This window comes from Hylobates moloch, unplaced genomic scaffold (genome assembly GCF_009828535.3).
Source record: "Hylobates moloch isolate HMO894 unplaced genomic scaffold, HMol_V3 SCAFFOLD_4, whole genome shotgun sequence".
In the NCBI taxonomy this organism is placed as follows: Eukaryota; Metazoa; Chordata; class Mammalia; order Primates; family Hylobatidae; genus Hylobates; species Hylobates moloch.
Window position 1 is genome coordinate 133815598 of NW_026652279.1, and position 23980 is coordinate 133839577.

The 23980-nt window shown below is 39.7% G+C and overlaps 1 protein-coding gene across 3 annotated transcripts in view; it reads right to left on the reverse strand.

Annotated features, from left to right (window-relative positions):
• The window catches only part of MZT1 (mitotic spindle organizing protein 1), a 90381-nt gene that overhangs the window by 36934 nt on the left and 29467 nt on the right, over positions 1 to 23980 (reverse strand). The window contains exons 3-4 of one of the 3 annotated variants that reach the window (XM_058437978.1): positions 16053 to 16105; positions 10077 to 10099 (exon numbers count right to left, since the gene is read on the reverse strand). In XM_058437978.1, coding sequence (XP_058293961.1) covers positions 16079 to 16105 — 27 coding nt within the window. In that variant the 3' untranslated portion in view covers positions 10077 to 10099; positions 16053 to 16078. Of the gene's footprint in view, positions 1 to 10076; positions 10100 to 11484; positions 11596 to 16052; positions 16106 to 23980 lie in introns of those variants that run through there. The other 2 variants (XM_058437980.1, XM_058437979.1) reach the window with 2 other exon arrangements.

A 23980-nucleotide genomic window follows, 5' to 3' on the forward strand; every position in this document is an offset into this window, starting at 1 on the left:
CCAACATGGAGAAACCTCATCTCTACTAAAAATACAAAATTAGCCAGATGTGGTGGCATGCACCTGTAATCCTGGCTACTTGGGAGGCTGAGGCAAGAGAATCGCTTGAACCTGGGAGGTAGAGGTTGTGGTGAGCCGAGGTCACGCCATTACACTCCAGCCTGGGGAAAAAAAAAATTAAAAACAAGTGCAGTCCACAATTACTTATCTACAATTCTAAAATCTAAAAAGTTCTGAAATCACAGACTTGTTTTTTGGAACTCATTTGATGGCAGAATTGGACTTGGTCTGAATTCATTTGGCTGAAAAACATGTCTTACATTGAAGTGAGTCTATTTAGTGTCATTTTATTGTACTTGGTGCTAATATCATTTGTTTTGCTCCATAAATATTAACACATTTGATCATAGGATGCTATCCTGGATCCCACTGGGATGTTTTATAATATATGGCGTATATTCCTTTTTACCTTTCTACAATTTAAAATGTTCAGAATTCCAAAGCACAAAAGATTTTGAACCTGTAGAAGTTTTGTGCTCTCCACTGGTCAAAAATCACCATTTATGATAGCAAAAATATTTTTCCCCCAAACTGTAATACCATCCTGGAGGGATCATTTTCCCTAAAGGTTTTAAAAATTCAACTTGGCAAGGAAATGACAGTTACTAAATATTTCACTGACTGTCTCAGGAAAGTTATTAAGAGACGATGGAGGAGAAGGTGGGTATGTTTCTACAAGGGTAGCAAGAGGAAGGTCCTTGTGGTGATGGAAGAGTTCTTTACCTTCATTTTGGTGGTGGTTACAAGAACCTACACATGTGATAAAATGGCTATAGAACTATCTATGATAAAACAGAACTACACACACACATTGTACCAACGTCAGTTTCCTGGTTTTGATATTGAACTATAGATATATAAGATGTAAACATTGGGGGAAACTGAGTGAACGATGCATAGGAACACTCTTGTCTTAGTCCATTTGGGCTTCTATAACAAAATATCATAAACTGGGTGGCTTATAAACAAAAGTTATTTATTTCTCACCATTCTGGAGGCTGGCAAATCCAAAATCAAGGCACAGTAGATGTGGCATCTAGTGAGGGTCTGCTTTCTGGTCTGTAGATGCTGCCTTTTACTGTGTTCTCACGTGGCAGAAGGGGTGAACAAGCTTTCTGGGGACTCTTTTTTTTCTTTTTTTTTTTTTTTTTGAGACAGAGTCTCTCTCTGTCACCTAGGCTGGAGTGCAATGGCGCAATCTCGGCTCACTACAACGTCCGCCTCTCGGGTTCAAGCAATTCTCCTGCCTCAGCCTCCTGAGTAGCTGTGATTATAGGCACCCGCCACCGGGGCCAACTAATTTTTGTATTTTTAGTAGAGACGGGGATTCACCATGTTGGTCAGGCTGGTCTCGAACCCCTGACCTCATGATCCACCTGCCTCGGCCTCCCAAAGTGCTGGGATTACAGGCGTGAGCCTCCGAACCCAGCCTCTGGGGACTCTTTTAAAAGGGCATTAATCCTATTCATGCAGGCTCTGCTCCCATGACATAATCACCTCCCAAAGGCCCTACCCCCTAATGCCATCATCTTGGGGGTTAAGATTTCAACATATGAATTCGCAGAACACAAACTTTCAGACTATAGCAACTCTGTACTATCTTTGCAACTTCTTGTGAATCTGTAATTTTTTCACAATAAAAGGTAAGAAAAAAAATTCCACAAGGCAAGGAAATGACAGCTCACTTTTTAATGAGTCTAAATGCTTTGCTTACTGTCTCAAAATGCTTTGCTTACTGTCTTCATTTTCTCAGCTCCTCCAGGCATCCTGAGGGGAAGATGTAAAGAATCAGAGCCAGAGGATAAATGGTGACTCTGCGGGTCCCAGAAACCCTTCAAGATCTTTGAAAATAAGGCCTGCTGTATCATTCACCGTGTGTATCCCCATTCCTATGCTACAGGTAACCTATAGGCTAGCCCTTTGGACAATTTCAGTATTAAGGTCTTAAAGGTCTCAACTCTGCAGTACAGGGACTTCGTGTAACAAAATTAATTATACTGAGACAACTTGTTGCTGTGATTTACCCTCGGCTCTACCCTCCATACTGAAGTCTAAACCATGTGAAGACTTCCATCCAAGAAATTAGGTATTTTTAATATTTGCATAGCTACCAAACTCGTCTTTTTTCCTCTGAAATACCACTTTCCTATGAAAAGGTATGCTTTATTTTTTCAATCACATTAGTTATACCAAAACCTTGTGTACCATCTACTTAGTAATATTTACTTTCTTTATTAAATTTCTCTAATTACTCTTCTTTCAAAAAGCTAATAATCCCTTAAACATTCTAAATTATATAATTTTATAAGAACTTTTAAAATAATTTAATATTAAAAATAAGAAGGAAAATCTAACACAGCATAAAGAATGAGGAAGGAGTGGCAGAGTGAAAAAGAATGAAACTCTCAAAGAACTCTAAGAGGATTTTGTAATATAAAAGATTAGCAAATTCATCTAAAGACTTCCCGGTCTCCACATGAGAGTGCCTATAAGATTCTACAGCCAAAAGAATCACCCCAAACACAACTAGAAAAGAAATTCACAGATAGTAGTATCATTGGCAGTGAATTAAATAAGTAATACAGCGCAGTTCATTTTTTAATTCTTTAAACTGTAAATTTTTTTGTTTATATTTTCTTTGGGAAAAAAAATCAGTGAAGGACTAATTATGAGTTTTCATAAGAAAAAGAACAAAGTCCAATGATGTGCAAACTAGAACCAAAAATTGCAAACCATATTATTACCACAATATTTAATGCACCATTATTTGCAATGTAGAAAAGTTATAATCAACCTAAATGTCCATCAAAGTGGATAGAATATTGTTTAGCAGTTTAGAAATAAAAAGTTCCACATACACTTATTAACATGGAGAGATGTCCATGGCTTGTTACAGGGCTAAACACAATTTGTTCAATAATATGTATCATATAATCCTATTCTTGCAAGAAAAAATGGGATTTTATGTGTGTATTTGTACACATATACATATAATTATGGCATATGAGTAGACAAAAGGGCAGAATGATAAGCACCCTGTTGTTAACATTGATTACCTCTGTGCATTGAAATTGGAGAGTACATTAGTTATTGATTGCTGTAAAATAATTGTCCCAAAACACTGTAGCTAAAAACAACAAACATTTATTATCTCACAGTTTCTGTGGATCAGAAACCAGGGAGCAGCTTAGCTGGGTGGTTCTAGACAGAGTTGCTCACAGAATGCGTACAAGGTGTTGGCTGGGTCACTTCAAGGATCCCCCTCCCAGGGGAGACCCCGCTTTTGGTCAGCTTCAGAAGATCTGCTTCCAAGCTCATTCCCCAGGGCTGCCTCAGTTCTCCACGTGGCCCCTCGTCTCCCAGGATCTCTCTTTTCCATGTGGACTCTTCAGAGCATAGTGAGAGCCAGGTGTGGTGGCTCACGTCTGTAATCCCAACACTTTGGGACTCCAAGGCGGGCAGGTAACTTGAGGCCAGGAGTTCGAGACCAGCCTGGGGAATATGACAAAACCCCGTCTCTACTGAAAACACAAAAATTAGCCCCACATGTGTAGTCCCAGCTACTCGGGAGGCTGAGGGAAGAGAATCTGCTTTAACATCCCCCACCAAAGTGATACACTTGCTATAACTGATGAACCTATATTGACACATCATCATCACCCCAAATCCATAGTTTATATTATACTTCACCCTTGGGGCTGTACATTTTATGGGTTTGGACAAATGTACCACATGTATCCAGCAGTATAGTATCATACAGAATAGTTTCAATGTCCTAAAAATCCCCTTCCCTTCTTGCTAATTTCTTTGTTTTCTTTGTTTTGTTTTGTTTTGAGGCAGAGTCTCACTCTGTCGCCCAGGATGGAGTGCAGTGGTGTGATCTCAGCTCATTGCAACCTCTGACTCCCAGGTTCACGCGATTCTCCTGCCTCAGCCTCTCTAATAGCTGGAACCACAGGTGTACACCTCCATGCCCAGCTGATTTTTGTATTTTTAGTAGACACGAGTTTTCACCATGTTGGGCAGGCTGGTCTCAAACTCGTGACCTCAGGTGATCTGCCCGCCTCAGCCTCCCAGAGTGCTGGGATTACAGGCATGAGCCACTGCATCCAGCCCCTTCTTCCTAATTTCCGACAGTCACTGATCTTTTTTTACTGGCTCCATAGTTTTGCCTTTTCCAGAATGCCATACAGTTGGAATCCTAAGTATGTAGACTTTTCAGATCAGAGCCAGACTTTTACTTTGACTTAGTAATAGGCATTTAAGTTTCCGTCTTTCATGGCTTGATAGCTCATTCCTTTTCAGCACTGAACAACATTCTACTATTTGTCCATTCACCTCCTGAAGGTCATCTCCGTTGTTTCCAAGTTTTGGGAATTATTAATAAAGCTGCTATAAATATCTGTGTGTAGTTTTTTTGTGTATACATATATTTTCAATGTTATGGGGTAAATAAAAAGGAGGAAGATTGCTGGATTGTATATATGGCATACGTATGTTTAGTTTTGTAAGAAACTTCCTTCCAAAGTGTCTGTAACACTTTGCATTTATATGGCCAACTAGCCTCATATACTTATACAGGATTTTAAAAAAATTCAACACCAGTTGAAAGGAATCTGATGCAAATATTTTGTGTAATTCCCAAATAGTTCAATTGATAATATTTTTAGTTAGCAGTTTTCATTACTCCAGAGCAAATAGAAATGAATGAACATCTAGTAAGTAATGAGTGATGTATATGCATAAATCAATTCAGGAGAGACTTTTTAATCATTTTAACTATTACAAGAAATTTATGTCATTATTAGAGATCATTATTAGGGATATAACAACACACAAACAGAAGTTTTCATCTTTCTGGGAACTTGGAAACATTTAATATCTAATCCTCCCTGTGTCTGCTAGAGTTTACTCTTTATACTTGGTGTTTTCATCAATATACGTTTTCATCTTTCTGGGAACTTGGAAACATTTAATATCTAATCCTCCCTGTGTCTGCTAGAGTTTACTCTTTATACTTGGTGTTTTCATCAATATAATATTTTGTCTCAGTACTATTCTTCAGTCAGCAATGGCTTTCCTGGAGGGGCAGTTCAAAGTGGTGCTTAAGAGCATAGACTCTGGAGCCGGATTGCCTGAGTTTAAATCCCAGCCCGGTCATTTCCCTTAGGCAAGTTACTTAACCTGCCTGTGTCAGTTTTCTCATTCATAAACATAGGGGAATTATACTAATAATATATACTCTCGTAAGATTTTTTTAAGGACTAAATGATTTAATATACCCAAAACTCTTAGAGTAATACTTTACATATAGTTGTAACTCAATAGTTGTCAGACATTATAATTATTATTACTTATATCTAACTTATGAGAAGGGTTAACATAAGCAGATTTAACATGAAAACACTTTGTTACAAATTAGAAGCATGGCCCCCGATATGGTTTACTCTGTGCCCTCACCCAAATCTCATCTCGAATTGTAATCTCCACATGTCAAGGGAGGGTCCTGGTGGGAGGTGATTGGATCATGGGGGCGGTTTCATGATAGTGAGGGAGTTCTCATGAGATCTGATGGTTTAAAAGTGGCAGTTTCCCCTACACTCTCTCTCTCTCCTGCTGCTATATAAGAAGTGCCTTGCTTCCTCTTTGCTTTCTGCTGTGATTGTAAGTTTCCTGAGGCCTTTCCAGTCATGCAAAACTGTGAGTCAATTAAACCTCTTTTGACAACAGAAGTCTTGAAACAGTGTTATGAATCGAAGTAAAAGGAGGGAGAGTCCAACCAGCTTTTAGGTTTGGCACTCCGCCTCTTTTGATTACAAGTTGATGTGCCCTGGACATTGTACCTATTGTCTTATCCATTTTTCTCCAACATTTTGAGGAAGGAGGCTTCACAGACCAAAAGGAAATACAATGCAGTTTAGAGATGAAAAGGCATATGGGCCTTTACACATGTTGTTTCCTCTGTTTGGACTCTTATTTTTTTTAACCAAACCTCTATGTTTATGGCAAACTTGATTTTCAGGTCTTATTTAAAATTTACTGGCTCCAGAAAACAACTTTCCAGATCCCTTCAAAATAGATATGTGTTCACTTCCCTTAGGCAGTTACACACTGTCTTAGTCCATTTTGTGTTGCTATAAAGAATGCCTGAGGTGGGGTAATTTATTTTAAAAAAAAAAGAAGCTTATTTGACTCATGGTTCTGCAGACTATACAAGAAGCATGGTGCTGGCATCTGCTTCTAATGAGAGCTTCAGCTGCTTTCACTCACAGAAGAAGGTGAAAGGGAGCCAGCATGTACAGAGATCCCATTACGAGAAAGGAAATGAGAGAGATGAGGGGATGCCAAGCTCTTTTTAACAACCAGTTTTCACAGGAACTAACACAGTGAGAACTTAACTCATTGCTATGAGAATGTCACCAAGACATTCATGAAAGTTCTGCCTCCATGTCTCCATCACCTCCCAACAGGCCCCACCTCCAATATTGGAGACCAAATTTCAACATGAGGTTTCGGGGGACAGACATCCAAACTATAGCACACACTGAATTGGAATAGCTTATTTTTAGTCTTTACTAGTTTGTGAGCTCCTCCAGAATAAAAGTTTCTACTCCTCTTTGTATCTGCATTGACATCTTTCATGCCTTGCACACTGGAGGCACTCAATAAATACTGGTCAAATGAATGAATGAACAAAAGCAAGGACTTCAAGGAGGCAAAAAGATGATTCTTCAGTCCTTTCATGTTCTTTTTGTTTTGCTTTGACTTGGAACTGAGCACACCCTGATCCTTTGTCCCTTAGAAGTAAAGCTAATGTTAGGTCCAGAGAAAAAGATGGTACAAAGCTGGCTGCAAAGAGCCCTTCTGGTCCAGGCAACCTGGAAGAGAGTTCTCAGCAGAACGCAACCATGCTGGCACCCTGATCTCAGACTTCCAGCCTCTAGAGCTGTGAGAAATACATTTCTGTTGTGTATAAGTCACCAAGTCTATGGTATTCCGTTGTAGCAGCCCAAACAGACTAAGACAGCAGGTGAACAGGTATAAATCAAATAGAGGAATGAAAACCCCAAACATGGACACTCAATTAAAGCTCACTTTTACAGAGAGAAGATCTGTCCTCTACTGCCACAGTGGATAAGGGCAAATTAGGAATAAGAAAGGAGCAATCTTAAGAGCAGAAAGAAAGCTGGGCTGTCCACTGGGTAAGTTCTCTTCCTGCCTGCCAAGCAGGCCATCTGTGAGACCAGTCTGAAAATACACAGGCGAAATGGTAGAGAAGCTGTCCATCCCTTGTTATCATTGTTATTGCTGTTAAAAATAGCTTTCAGTCATTCAGCATATTTATGGAAGGAGTTGGTTTCCGAATTAGAGATAAGCAAATACCACTATATTCCATTTATGGAAATCAGAGCTGAGCAGTTAAATGCACTGAAAGAGACCATTTTCTAGCTCAATAGATCTAAGGAATTCTTAGCTTTTAAACTCGGTTTTATCAGATGGAAGGAAGTAATATTGGAGAATAGAGGAGATTAAATGTCAAGACTAAGGCCATATCTACATACAGCAATCAAGTTAGCCAAAGTGGAGTGAACTCAATATGCTTTGTTGTTTCCATGATGAAGCTGTGCAGTGATCAACCATGTCAACTGTTCATTGATCCAACTTAGTCTCTTAGAAACAATCCAGTCAGCTCTGTAGTAATCCAGTGACTTTGGTTATAATCTTAAATTTGTTGTCTTTGGTCTTCCTTTAGAACTTCATAAGGAAACACAATTCAGTTAAAATGACCAAATCTCTTGAAGACTGAAAACTAACTTCAAATACAGGATTCCTACAAACTTCAGATGCTTTCCAGAAATGACTGCTTACTTAAACATACTCATTAAGGTTCACATTTTTGTTTTAATTACTGAACTTTTCTTATGTTATGTATTTTTCTTTGAGTATATAGTTTTATCATGTTTGTCAAATTGCCTAATAAGCAAAATGGATTTTGGCAACATTTGCCTACCTTTTTATATAGCATGATGAACATAGAGTTCTCACGCATAGCATAACAGTAGAAACAAATGTCCAACAACTAATAACATGTATGACCACACTTATGAATTGACCACATAAACAGACTGTCCATTTTCCTGTTCCCATTTTATGAATGTATAATTCAATTTTACTACCTTTGATGTCAACCCTTAATTTCTCCTCTAGTCTTCTCTATTCCACATCATCTTGCTTTTCCCATTTTCTCACTTTGCCTACATGCATGCAAAAGAAATTCATAATAAGAGCCAGCATTTATGTACTTTATGCTACAGGAACTGTTACTTTCTTTATAGACCATATCTTTTTTCCCAGTAGCCCTAAAGAGAGCTACTATTATTATCATATCTGTATATGACATGAGGACACTAGGGCTGACTAAGATTTAGCTATTTATTCAAGTTCATACAGGCAGGATGTTTAGATTATTGTTCAGCAAATACCCTCTTCCCTTCCCACTGTTGCAGAGTAGACATCTCTGCATTATTGATGTTGTACTTGACCACAGGATTTGCTTGGGTCCATCCAATATTAGCAGACATGATGTGAGCAGAGGCCTTAAATATGCGTCATGAATTTGGCTTGTCTCTTTCATTCTGGTGATCTGTCATGAGAGGAGCATGTTTCATGTGAATGCTGCTTCTTCATTGTAAGCCACATAATGAAATATAGACAGCAGAACTCCTTCCCTAGGAAGTCAATGATCCCAGGAGTATCAAGACTCATGGTATAAACCTGAGTTAAACCTGTAGCCTAGAAACCAGAGCCTAGCTGAGCCAAGTTGCCACTGACTTGCAGTCCCATGAGCAAGGGAATCAGTGTCAGTTGTTTGATGTCACTAAAATTAGGGTAATTTTGTTGCTAGGAACTGAATGTTTGTCTACCCATGAAATTCATGTTCATATGTGAAAGTCTTAATCTCCAATGTGATGGTATTTGGAGGTGGGGGCTTTTGGAGATGACTCGGTGATGAGGGGGGAGCCCTCATGAATGGGATTTGTGCATTTATAACAACGCAAGTAAAGCGATGTCTCTCTCTCTCCACCATGTGAGGATATAGCAAGAAGACCGCTATCTGCAAACCAGGAAGAGAGCCCTCACCAGGAACCACATTGGTCCACACCTTGATCTTGGACTTCCCAGCCTTCAGGACCATGAGAAATAAATCTCTGTTGCTTAAGCTGCAGTCTATGGTATTTTGTTATAACAGCCCAAACTGACTAAAACACTAGTGGTGCAGCATTATTGAGGAGATACTAGATAGTAAGTTGTAGAGCAGGGATGCAAACCTGTATCTATCACATGCCAAAATGGAAGCACTCACATCTTACTTGATACTGCCTATGTGTGAAATGATAGAATAAGGGATTGAACACAAGATGTGTAGCTTCAAAGTCTGAGGATTATAAGTTAAGTGATTTTTAATAGTAAAAGGGAACGTAACCCAAGACAATGAATAGGGAAGATCAGGGCCTTAAAAGCATCTGGGGAAAGGAGATAATATCTATGACAAAGGGCCTCCCATGTTCAGACTTCACACCCACACCTCTTCTTCCACCCTCCTGACCCAACCTGCACCTGTGGATACCACAGAGAGGACAGAACCAATATGTATTTGTTCTGGCCCAAGGAAATCACACTGCTCTAGAAAAATCCTGGAGTTACTATTTTGCATATTTTTTTCATCTTTCACTTTAAAGGATTAAAGAATACTGCTACACATATTTCCACTGGTTGCAAGGATCCAGAAAACCACTTATGAGTCAGTATTTTACAAATGTTCAAATGTAAATGGATTCTTTTTGATAGCAACATCACTTTCTGATGGGATAGGGACCCAGAAATTCACAACAGTGGTTTTCATTAAAGAGCATTCTTGGCACTTTTTATGGCAAAAATTATTAGCACTTGTCTTTTGGCAAAATTCCAAGCCAAGAAATGATATCATACCTGTTTATGCTCCTCCCATGATTTCAATGTCATTCTTCTTGCTGTCTTCCTTGAAACAATGTGACATTACTATGAATGCCTAATTCACTTCCAAAGTCAGTGAGCCATGGTTTCTCTTTTCTTAATACCAAGGCTTTTAGAGTTTTAATTAACTAATCATTATAAAGCAATCATATGAAAGGAAATATAGTATTTATAACATAGATATCAACTGATTTTATAATACTTAAAGTCAGTGAGATCAGTAAAAGAGACAAATTAGGAAACCTCCTAGTTCTACTGCAATTCCAACACTTACGATATTTTAAATAGTTTTTGCCAGCATTGAGGCTTCTCTAAGCAAGACTTACTGCTTAATCTAGATTTCAGTTTCACTTGATTAAAGATAGAAGCACTTTAGAGCAAGAATGAGTGAGCCTAGATTTTATTTTACTTTGGGCTGCTAAATTTATTAATATCACGCATGAACCTGGGATTTATTATAATGCCTGAAATCATGCCTTCCCAGAGGTTGAAAGTGCTTCCTAACTCATATTAGTCATCGCGTGTGTGTGTGTGTGTGTGTGTGTGTGTGTGCCCACCCGCATGTGTAGACAGTGAGACAGAGACAGAGATAGAGAAGCAGAGAGCGAGAAAGACAGAGATTTTAAGAAATTAGCTCAAGAAATGTGGGGGCTGGGAAGCCAGAAGTCCTCAAATTAGGCTGGCAAGCTGCAGATTCTAGTAGGAGTTGAAGTCTCCAGTCTGAAAGCAGTCTAGAGGTAGAAATCTTTTCTCTTTGAGGTACTTCAGTTTTTCTCTTAAGGCCTTCACCTAATTGGATGAGGTTTACCCACGTTATAGAGGGTAATCTGGTTTACTGAAAGTCTACTGATTTAAATGTGAATAACATCCAAAAGAATCTTCACAGCAATATCTAGACTTGTGTTTGACAAAATAATTGAGTGCCATAGCCTAGCCAAGTTGACACATAAAATTAACCATCATTCTCATTGATCACCAAAGTAGGATAAATGTATTGCAGGAGGTGCTCTGGACAATCACATGACGTGGAGAAAAAAATAAAACTCCTTTTTACATTAATTTTTATCCAAAAAAATTATTTTCACCAATATTTAATGCATAGATTGACACTAATACTTTGCTCAATCCACATGTGAGACGTTACATGTAATTGTCAGCATTTAGGGTGTCCTATAAGAACAATGTGGGGGTTCAAGGCAGAGTCTACTTTTCAAGTTTATCTAGGACACTGTGGCAGACTGTATAATGGCCCCTCAAAGACACTGATGTCCTAATCCCTAGAACCTTTGAATATATTACTTTATATGGTATATTATTCAGAATTCTCCAGATAAACAAAACCAATTGGTTAGATACAGATATAGATACATTTACTATGAGGAACTGGCTCACATGATTATGGAGGCTGAGAAGTTCTATGATCTGCCATCTGCAAACTGGAGACCCAGGAAAGCCAGTGGTATAATTCAGTCTGAGTCCCGAGGCTTGAGAACCAGGGTAGTTGATGGTAGAAATCCCAGACTGAGAGCAGGAGAAGTTGAAATGAGATGTCCTATCTTAAGTGTTTAGGCAGAAAAAAGGGGGCAGATTCGTTGATCCTCCATCTTTTGTTCTATTCAGGCCCTCAATAGAGTGGATGATGACATCCGCATTGAGGAGGACAATCTACTTTACCCAGTCCACCAATTCAAATGTCAACCTTATTTGGCAACACTTTCATAGAAACACCCAGAAATAATATTCAATCTGGGCACCCCATGGCCCAGTTAAGTTGGCACATAAAATTAACTATCACACATGGCAAAATTAATTTTGGAGATATGATTGAGTTAAATTTTTTGAAATGGGGAGATTTTCCTGCATTATTTAGATAAGGCCAATGTAATCACAATTCATCGTAAAAAGGGTGCAGGAGGATACAGAATCAGGAAAGAACGGTGACAGTGGAAGTGGAAATTGGAGTGATATCCTTTAAAGACAGAAGAAGAAGCCACAAGCCAAGAAATACAGGTGTCCTCTAGAAGCTGTAAAAGGCAGGGAAACACAGTCTCTCCTAGAGCTTCTAGAAAAGCTGTAGCTCTGTTAGCACCTTGATTTTAGCCCAGTTTGATCCATGTTTGCAAAGGCAGTGTATTAACAATAGAAAAGGTAAATATTTCTAGCAAAATTTTAGTGAAACCTCTACATCATTTTTTATTGGGATTTAAAAACACATACCATGATTTCAAATAAGCACTACACATCTGCAATTACCAGCTAGTATCTTTGTGAGTTATTTCAGTTATGGCAGCCATTAATCATGTATCAAAAAAACTTCAGGCTCTTGCCCTCTCATCATGTGATGCCCTCTGACAAGTTATGATGCAACATGAAGGTCCTGACCCGATGCTGGTGCCATGGTATTGGACTTCCAGAATTGTGAGCTAAATTATGAGCTCTTTTCTTTAAAAAATAAAACCCAAAAAGTTTCAGAATCATTTCTTCAAATTATTTAATTACAAATGGGTAAGTCAAATTTCAAAAATAATATTACATATCCATTTGCACTGAGAGCCTATCTTAGTCTATTTGTGCTGCTATAAAGAAATACCTGAGGCTGCATAATTTATAAAGAAAAGAGGTTTATTTGGCTCACTATTCTGCAGGCTATACAAGAAGCACAGCAATGACATCCGCTCAGCCTCTGGTAAGGGCTTCAGGCTGCATCCACTCACAGCAGAAGGGAGCCAGTGTTTGCAGAGATCATGTAGAGAGAGAGAGATGGGAGGTAACAGGCTCTTATTAACAACCAGTTCTTGAGTGAACTAATAGAGTAAGAACTCACTTTTTACCATGAGGACTGCACCAGCCATTTATGAGAAATCTGCCCCCATGATTGAAACACCTCCCAGTAGGTCCCCACCTCCAACATTGGGATCTAATTTCAACATGAGGCTTGGCAGGGTCAAACAAACCAAACTGTAGCAGAGCCTAACTCTATTAGTCCATTCTCACTCTGCTATGAAGAAATACCTGAGATGGTAATTTTAAAGGCAAGAGGTTTAATTGACTTACAGTTCCTCATGGCTGGGGAGTCCTCAGGAAACTTATAATTACAGCAGAGGCACCTCTTCACAGGGTAGCAGTAGAGAGAATGGGTGCTGAGTGAAGGGGGAAGCCCTTTATAAAAACATCAGATCTTGTGAGAACTCACTCACTATAATGAGAACAGTATGGGGAAAACCACCCCTATGATTCAATTATCTCCACCTGGTCCTGCCCTTGACATGTGGGAATTATTACAATTCAAGGTAAAATTTGGGTGGGGCCACAGAGCCAAACCATATAACTAACATACCACAAAACCACTGCTAAGAATACTGGTTGATATAGTTTGTATATTTGTCCCTGCCCAAATCTCATGTTGAATTGTAATTCCCAGTATTGTAGGTGGGGTCTTCTGGGAGTGATTGAACCATGGCTGTGGATTTCTCATGAATGGTTTAGTACCATCTCCTTGGTGCTGTCCTCATGATAGTGAGAGAGTTCTTGAGAGATCTTGTTGTTTAAAAGTGTGTGGCACTTCCTTCCACCTCTCTTGCTCCTGCTCTGGCCATGTGATGTCCCTGCCTCCCTTTTACCTTCTTCGATAATTGTAAGCTTCCTGAGGCCTCGGCAGAAGCTGAGCAGATGCCAGCACCATGCTTCCTGTAAAGCCTACAGAACCGTGAGCCAATTAAACCTCTTTTCTTTATAAATTACCCAGTCTCAGGTATTTCTTTATAGCAATACAAGAATGGCATAATGCAGAAAATTGCTAACAAGGAGTGGGGCCTTGCTATGAAGATGCCTGAAAATGTGGAAGCAACTTTGGAACCAGGTAACAGGTAGAGGTTGGAAGAATGTGGAGGCCTTAGAAGAAGACAGGAAGTTGAGGGAAAGTTTGGACTTTCTGAGACTGGTTAAATGGTTGTAAACAAAATGCTGATAGTTATATCAAGAGTGAAGTCCAAGCTGCTGAAGTCTCAAATGGAAATGAGGAACTTGTTGGGAACTAGAACAAAGGTCACCCTTGTTATGCCTTAGCAAAGAACCTGGCTGTGTTGTGTTCATGCCCTAGGGATCTGTGGAAGTTTGAACTAAAGAGTGATGATTTATAGCATCTGGCAGAAGAAATTTCCAAGCAGCAAAATATTTAACATGAGGCCTGGCTCCTTCTAATAACCTACACTCAGATGTGGGAGCAAAGAAATGACTTAAAGTTGGAATTTATAGTTAAACAGAAAGCAGAGCATAAAAGCTTAGAAAATTTGCAGCCTAGTCACACGGCAGAGAAAGAAAAAGCTTTTTGGGGAGAGGAATTCAAGCTGGCTGTGAAGCAAGCACTTGCTAGAGGAATCTGCATAACTAAAAGACAGCCAAGTGCTAATAGCCAAGACAATGGGAAAAATGTCTGGAAGGCATTTTGGAGATTTACACGGCAGCCCCTCCCATCACAGGCCCTGAGGTCTAGGAGGAAAGAATGGTTTTGTGGGCCAGACCCAGGGCCTCACTGCCCTGTGCAGCCTTGGGAAATTGCTCCCTGCATCCTGACCCCTTGGCTCAATTTGTGGCTCAAAGTTTCCCAGATACAACTCAGGCTGCTGCTTCAGAGGGTGTGAGGTCTTCGCCTTGATGGCTTCCATGTGATGTTAAGTCTGTAGGCATACAGTGCAAGACTGAATGAGGCTTGGCAGCCTCCATATACATTTCAGAAGATATATGAAAAAGCCTAGGTGCCCAGGCAGAAGCCTGCTGCAGGGGCACAGCCCTCATGGAGAACCTCCACTAAGGCACTGTGGAGGGGAAATGGAGGCCCCACACAGAGTCCCCACCGGGGCACTGCTTAGTGGAGGTGTGAGAAGGGGACCACTGTCCTCCAGACCCCAGAATGGTAGATCCACTGGCAGCTTGCCCTCTACACCCAGAAAAGCTGCAGGCACTCAACAACCTTTGAGAGCAGCTGAACCCTGCAAAGCCACAGGGGCAAAGCTGCCCAAGGCTTGAGAGCCCACTTTTTGCACCAGCATGCCCTGGTTGTGGAACATGGAGTGAAAGGAGATTATTTTGCAGCTTTAAGATTTAATGACAGACCTGCTAGGTTTCAAACTTGCATGGGGCCTATATCTCTTTTCTTTTGGCTGATTTATCCATTTTGGAATGAAAATGGTTACTCAATGCCTATACCCCCATTATATCTTGGAAGTAAATAACTTGTTTTTGATTCTACATGCTCATAGGTGTAAGGGACTTGCCTTGTCTCAGAAGGGACTTTGGACTTTTGAGTTAGTGCTGAAATGAATTAAGACTTTGGGAGACTATTTGGAAGATGTGATTGTATTTTGCCATTTGAGAAAATCATGAGATTTGAGGTTGGTTCGGGGCAGAAGGATATAGTTTGGGTATTTGTCCCTGCCCAAATCTCATGTTAAAATGTAATCCCCAGTATTGGATATGGGGCCTGGTGGGAGGTGTTTGGATCATGGAGGCAGATCCCTCATGGATGGCTTGGGCCATCCCCTTGGTAATCAGTGAACTCTCACTCTCAGTTCACACGAGATCTGATCATTTAAAGGTGTGTGGCAGCTCCCCCTGACCCCCCACACTCTCTCTCTTACTTCTCCTTTCACCATATGACATGAAAGCTCCTGCTTTACCTTCTTCCATGAGTAAAAGCGCCCTCACCAGAAGCTGAGCGGATGCCATGCTATGCTTGTAAAGCCTGCAGAACCATGAGGCAATTAAACTTCTGTTTAAAAATAAATTATTCAGTGTCAGATATTTCTTTATAGCGACGCAAGAATGACCTAACACATTGGTTTACTGCCACCCACCAAGCAGTTCCTCTGGTCAGGGCAGAATTGGGAGCAAATATTCTCCGCAATTAGAGACCCAGAAGCCTTGGGAATGTGCCAGGGGAGGAATGAGGAGTGAATGACCAAAGGCTGGTCAGTACATACCTGATTTTATCTTGACCTGCAGATTATCACCTGAGTGGTCCTGGCTGTGGCAGCTGATTTCCATGGAAAATGGGCAAGTTATGATTATACCAAGGCAATGTGAAAAGGAGAAAAGAAAGTAAACCAACAGCCTCAGTCTCCCCTAACATACATACACCTGTTAAGATCATCTTCCCCTCCTTTGGAATTTCTCAGTTAGTTGGTGCTATGATCTGAATGTTTGTGTTCTCCAAAACTCGAATGTTAAATCCTAACCTCCAAGATGATGGTATTAAGAGGTTGGGCCTTTGGGGGGTGATTAGGTCATGAGGGATGTGCCTTCATTATTGAAATTAGTACCCACAAAAAAGAGGCCTGAGGGAGCTCATTCACCCCTCCATCCTGTGAGGACACAGGGAGAAGAGGGCCCTTATCAGACTCCAGAATCTGTTGGTACCTTGATCCTGGACTTCCTAGCCTCCAGAAGCATGAGAAATAAATTTCTGTTGTTTATGAGCCACCCAGTCTATGATATTCTGTTATAGAAGCCTGAATAGACTAAAACAGGAAGGAAGGCGTCTAATTGCTTCCTAATATCCAAATCAGAAGCCTCTATTCCTTTCTTCCATGAGCCAATTAAAGATTTGATACCTGTACTGTATAATTCCTTTCTTGGCTACACCACCCAGATTTACTTGCTACCTTTTAACCACCTTTATTTTTCCTCAGCATCTTTCAAGTCCTGAGGCTGAGTCTCAAACTTTAATGATTATGAGAAAAATATTGGCAGCTTATTAAAAATATAGAGTCCTTATTCCAAAATTCTGATTCAGTAGATGTGATGGTTAATACTGTCAACTTGATTGGATTGAAGGATGCAAAGTATTGATCCTGGCTGTGTGTGTGTGAGAGTGTTGCCAAACGAGGTTAACATTTGAGTCAGTGGGCTGGGAAAGGCAGACCCACCCTTAATCTGGGTACCATCTAATCAGCTGCCAGTGTAGCTGCCAGTGTAGCTAGAGTATAAAGCAGGCAGAAAAACATGAAAAGATTAGACTGGCCTAGCCTCCCAGCCTACATCTTTCTCCCATGCTGGATGCTTCCTGGCCTCAAATATCAGACTCCAGGTTCTTCAGTTTTGGGACTTGGACTGGCTCTCCTTGCCCCTCAGCTTGCAGACAGCCTACTGTGGGAACTTGTGATCATGTAAATTAATACTTAATAAACTCCCCTTTATATATATCTATCTATCCTATTACTTCTGTCCCTCTAGAGAACCCTGACTAATACAATCCATATGAATAGGGTTCAGGAATCTGTATTTTCAGCATTTCCTTTCCTGTCATGGTCTTTAAGCCTAGATTTTCACTCAGTAAAAATACTTCTGTAATTTTATCTGTGTTTTTGACCTCAACTTCTATTAAGATGGATCCTAATTCTATATTTCTTGGTTTACATTTACATTAGAGCTCCAAATCTGCATTTCCAACTGTTAACCTCTCTTTCTCTAATTTTAAAGCTAACAGCTCACACTCATGCGGTTTCAGAAAGAAAATCATTGGCCTCCCCCAAAACCTGTTTTTATTCCTATCTGCCTTAACTCTGCTAATGACTATCTTTCCAATTACTTGGGCTCTAAAACCTCAGAAAATCTCAGGCATTACTGTTTTTCAACCCAAGCGAATGTCTGTAACCATTCTCTCCTTTAAATTTCCAGGAGAAGCTGAAACTATCTTTCACCTGATCTTGCCAGCATCCTAGTCTTTACTAGTCTTTATTCTCCAGCCAACCCACTATGCAGCTACCAGATTAATCTTCCTTAGAAACAATACTGATTCTAGAAAACTTTGATGACTCTTTTTCATCAAATTAAATTCAAACACCTAAGCTTGTAATCAACCTCCTCCTCTGGGACTCTAACGTTTCCCTCCAACTTCTCCCAAGTATATATCCTCTTCCTAATTGTCCTACAAGCAGGACATTAACCATTTGTCAGCCATAGGTATGACAAGTTTTTTTTATTCTGTTTTGCTTTCTGTAGATTTTTATGACACTTTTATGTCTGTCCAGAAGTTTGAAACTGTTATATTGTCAAATCTGTCAACCTTTACTTTTTTTTTTTTGCTTCAAGCTTTTTGTTTGTTGGTTCAAGGTTTTTGTAGGCCACCCTGGGAAATGTTATCTTGTTTTATATTATTCCTGTATGTGTCCTGTCTTAGACCTTAGATGATACCTTTCTTTTTTTCCTTTTCTTTTGTATGTTTTTTTTTTTTTTTTTTTTTTGGAAACAGTGTCTTCCTCTGTCGCCCAGGCTGGAGTGCAGTGGGGTTATCTCAGCTCACTGCAACCTCCACCTCCTGGGTTCAAGCAATTCTCATGCCTCAGCCTCCCAAGTAGCTGGGGTTACAGGCATGTGCCACCACAGTAGGCTAATTTTTATATTTTTAGTAAAGACAGGGTTTTACCATGTTGGCCAAGCTGGTCTTAAATTCCTGGCCTCAAGTGATCTGCCTGCCTCAGCCTCCCAAAATGCTAAGATTACAGGCGTGAGCCACTGCGTCTGGCCTAAACTTCTTGATGGTAATAATGTTCTTATTTACAGATGTAGTGAACATATTAATGAACACCTACTGTGAGCCATTATTATTTTTATTCATATTAACATCACACAACAAAATCACACAACTAGTCATCCTGGTGGAGCCAGGGCTATTATCTAGGCAGTTTGACTCCAGAAACCTGGCTCCAAACCACTACCTTATGCTGCCCTTACGTGTGTGGAAAAATAATGGGCACTCAACAAGTACTTGTTGAATAAGTGAAATTTAACCCAGGCAAGGGTTAGTATTTCTGAGATAAACACTTTCTCAGAAGACCACACAAGTGTTTAAGAGGTCACGAGAAATGGCTGGCTAACCATAAAAAAAAAAAAAAAAAAAAAAAAAGAACACACGACAGAACCCCAAACTGAGACTCCAAGTTAGAAGGCTCGTCGAGTGTACCAGTTTTCATGCACCTGGTTGGCTAAGAGGGAAATCTCAGATGATGAATGGAGGGGAACACACAAAAAAAGTGGGATCCAAAGCAACGGGCAGTTTTCCACATCATTATAGCCGTATTTTGTAACAATTTCTTTGGCAACTGACAGCAGGCATTTAAATCAGCTATTTCCTCCTCAGAATTCCTCTCCAAAGAATAATAATGGCCTCTGCAGCTCTGAAGGAAATGTAGCCCCTACTCGGATACAATCTTATCTGGGAAATTGCCATGGTATTCGTCACAGCTGTCACTGCACTGAGCCCGTTAAAGATGTGCTGAGTGTAGATCCACAGGGTCCTGTGCTCGGAGGAGCCCTGCTACACATTCTTCCCAGGTTTCAGCAGAAAGATAAAAACCACTCAGTGTGCTGGGGGCAGAGTCTCCTCAGAGCTGGGTCGGCACGAGAGAGCCATTCATACAGTCCTAAAGAAGTTACTCTATGGCTCAGGTTATAGATATAGAAAGACACTTGCAGTGACACCATTGAGATGGGCAGAACACAAGAAAGAATTTATGCAAAAAGCCCAGATTTTTATTTCTTTATTTGGAGAGCAAAAGGAGAGCTGAAGACCTGAAACACTGGGGTGAGGGCGTCGGCCTTGAGACTTTGCACCGGAGCTCTTTTCGGTTTGTTTTAGTTGAATAGTGAGCTGCTGCAACCTCCATTCTTTACAGTAAAAAGCTGAAAGTCTAATCCTTGATGATATGTCATTTAAGAAACGAGCACAGACTGACCGGGGTCCCACATTTAGCATCCAGTAGGACCTGAGGTGCCGGAAATAAGACCAGTAGGACTTTCTAAAATTTGGTTCTGCAAGGAAATAATGCTCCTGCAATCCAATGTAATGTTTCTTTATACAGAGTACCACAGATCAGATTCTCTTTCATTCTAATATTTATATTTGTTTTTAACCCACAGTTGCCTTTACAAAGAAACAGGCATGAAAAATAGCCTTCCACTCAATATGCCAAGGAAGATAATTTACTCAGAAATTACATTGTCCTGGAAACTAATTTACTGAGCAGCTTAAATGTGAGCAGCTTATTCCCAGAAAGTTATTGAGTCACCTTGACTCAAAATAAGATCAAGTATCTTTGCCATCCACAGCACAGAGTTTTCTAAATCAGAGACCCCAGGACTGTGTATAACTTACTCTCGAAGAAAGCAAGCCACTTGGAAGTCACTACGGATGTGCTTTACATCCACCCTTCTCAGAACACAAGACCCTCCCTAGATCCCTGAGGATTGTGCGCATTCCCAGCACACTCCAGAGTTTTACTTTTTTGTTTTGTTGGTGAGGAGGCAGTTAGGCAAAGGTGGGAGAGAAGTGAGCTCAGGTAACACCACCACCATAACTATCATGAAATTTCATCAATTCTTTCACTGCTTTCTATTTGCTCACCCCTCCTCGACTCTCTCTATTGTGCTTTCATCGTAAGAGAAGAAGCCATGTCTCTGTTCCCACTACCATTCCTGACCTGGAGCGAACATTCAACAAATGTTTGTGGACTGAATGAATGATGGGACTTTACTCCATTTCATCACTTCCCATTTTCCATTCTCTATTTTTCCTCCTTTTTTGCTGATGGTTCACTATTTTTGTGAAAGCCAGTTCTAAGATAAACAGTAGCAAAAGCAATAGCTGAAATAAAGACAAAAGAGAGTTTCTTTGAACTGGTTTTTATTTTACAATTTGATATTACATTATTAAATTATGTTATTGTTTCCTAACACATTTTCCTTTGTGTAACTCACTTATCACCATTTTGCTCCTTGTAGGTGCATAAAATAATTTTCTCTTTGATTGTAATGAATTAGAGTAAGGGTACGACTGTCTACGCAGCTCTACTCAAGTGCCTAGTAAAGTAGTGTAATCACAGATGTCTCTGAAGAATGACTGTTGATAAATGACAATGGCACACAAATACAATGGAAAAAAACACATTAGAATTACTGGCATGCTAAGAAAAGCTATATACTGTATTTAACTTTTGTGCTATATTTACCTAGTCTTCACAGTTTTTATCTTCTTTTTTTTAAGAGAACATTTTGAGTTTACAGTGGTGATTTTATCACTTTTTAAACTTATATTATTATCCCTACCTGCAATATATCATAATTAAGTACACTTCATTTGTACCCCCAATTAAATCCATGTGTAACATAAAAAATTATTCTGTATTAATTTTAAGTATATTAAATACTACCTTTTATGTAAAGGTCTGCATTAAAAGAGAGTATAGTAGTATTCTAAAGCCAATGAAACTCCATCATTTATATCTTAATTGAGATGTTTGGACATAGATGTACTTATATAAACACAAACTAATTTAAAGTTTTCTTTTTAATTTTAAGCTTAATATGATTAAATTAGTTATGGAATAATCGGTTGTACTATAATCGTATTCTACTGTTCAAACTGAAATGAAATATACCTCCCTTTATTAAAAAAAAGTCTGCAGAATTGATTAAATAGATGACAACGTAATTTCCATTACAAGTGCTTTTTCTGCCATCTAGTGGAAAAATGAAATCTATGAGGATTCATAATTTATACTTTTTAATTCTATTGTCTCAAACTATTTAGGAAAGGCTTACTGGAAATCTCAAGAAAAGAAAACCAAATGTTGCATTCTCTCCCCATTTCTGATTTGGTCTGCAGGTAGACCAGCTGTGGAGCACCTTGAGCATTCCTCATGTTGCCAAAGAAACTAAATACAGAAAAAGGTAGAGGGAACTCTCTTTTAATTAATTAGTTGGGGGGAGGTGAGTTGTTTATTTTTAAAGACTACCCATTTGCCCAAGCTTTTTCAAGGGCTGCCTTACTCTGTTTTTTGCCTGTGGAAGTATTTTTTTTAACCATTTAAATACCAGCTCAAAGGCAATTCCCTTGCAAAAACCTCCCTTGGTTCCCGGTGGAATGAACTCCCATGGCTTGCTAACTCTAACTCCAGTTCCTGTTCAATGATTACAGCATGCTGCCAAGTTCTATGTTGTAATTTGGTGAGTCTGTCTCACTTGATTGCGAACATCTTGAGGACAGGGAACCTGTGCTGTTCATCTGTCTAGTCTGTGGTACTATCCCAGGCAATGAATATATGAACACACTTGCTGCATATATCATTTTAAATATGTAGAACTGGAGCCTACTAAAAGTCATTTCTAATATAGGCCAGCCAGCTCTTACATGGGCTATTCTGGGGTGTATACATAGATTTCAGAGCTGGGATTTGACTAAACTTCCTAGCTTGGATTATTGATTCATTTTATCAACCTTTTCCCCCCAGTATGTACTAGGTAATATATGCTGTTGACAATTCCAAGAAGTGGAAAAGCTAGCTGCCATCCTCATATATGAAGGCCCTGTTGGGTGCCTTTCTCTCTGTGTTCCTGGAATGATCTGTTCTTTCTTCAATCATGGTGCTTATTCCTGTACTGCATGTATTGTCTCCATGAACTCCTTGAGGATGAGAAGACTGTCTTATCCATTTGTATTTTCAGCAACGAATATACTGTCTGCATATAGCAGAGGCTCAGTAAATATTTGTTGAATAAAGAATCATGAAAGATACAAAGAATTGCAAAGGATAAAACAGAAGTATTAGATAGTGCTCTAAGGAGCTTAGACATCATTTAGGGAAATAATTACTTAAATATTCTGACCAGAATTTTCTATAGTTAATAGACATTAAATATATTTTTGTTAAATTAATGAAATGAGAGTCAACTTCTATTTCCAGGAAAAATGCTAAACACTTATGCTCTATCCTCTGGAAGAGCATAATCAAGTGTGAAGCAATAAAAATGTTCACCAATACTTACATTATTCAGCACGTTGTGTTTCCTGCCAATGTGTTAGACATCCCACCATAAACTGGTGTAGTTAGAAATGGCTTCCCAAAGGAGGAAGATCTTTGTCAAGAACAAAGATCTGAAAAGTGTGGAAAAGTCTGAGATTTTACCCTAGTTGTAAGCTGAAAAGTTAGATCGCCACATTTTCATAGATGCTGGCAAAGAAGGAGAGATTCCTGGGTCAGAAACAAAAGACTTTATTACTCACAGCACAGCAAACACCATGAGCTTCACGTTCGCATTTTTTCTCCTTGTCCTCCAAGTCCCATAGGGGTGATAAAACGCAGCCTCCAAGATGTTGCACATGCTGTGAGTTTGTATCACAGCAGAGGAACCCCAAGCCAAGGAAACCTCAATTCTCTAAAGTGGACTTTTAGCAAACCTGTCCAATCTTTGTCCTGGAGGGAGCCATTATACTCATTATCCTGGTCAGAAAACAAATCTGCCCTATGCCCTGGTGAAAGACACTATCTCTGTGTTTCAAGGTTGTTTGCTACACAAACATCCTTGAAAAGACAGCCCAGGACAGAAGCTATCAACATCTTCTCAGAAGATGGATAGAAATACAAGAGCTCCATGGAGAACTTTCTCTTGACAGTTTTAATTTGGTTCTCAAAGGCTGAGTTTGATTTGGTCAAGTAATAGGAAAAGAACAGACGTTCCAAGAGGAAGAAGATTTTTTTTTTTTTTTTGAGACGGAGTCTCACTCTGTTGCCCAGTTTGGAGTTTAGTGGCATGCTCTCGGCTCACTGCAACCTCTGTCTCCTGGGTTCAAGCGATTCTTCTGCCTCAGCCTACAGGCATGCACCACCACATCCAGCTAATTTTTTTGTATTTTTAGTATAGACGGAGTTTCACCATGTTGGCCAGGCTGGTCTCGAACTTTTGACCTCAAATGATCCATCTGCCTCAGCCTCCCAAAGTGCTAGGATTACAGGTGTGAGCCACTGCACCCAGCTGGAAGAATTATATGTGCGCATATTTATTTCACGACAGATCTCTTTGGACCTCAATTTCTTCATCGGTAAAACTAGAATATTAATACCTACTTTATAAG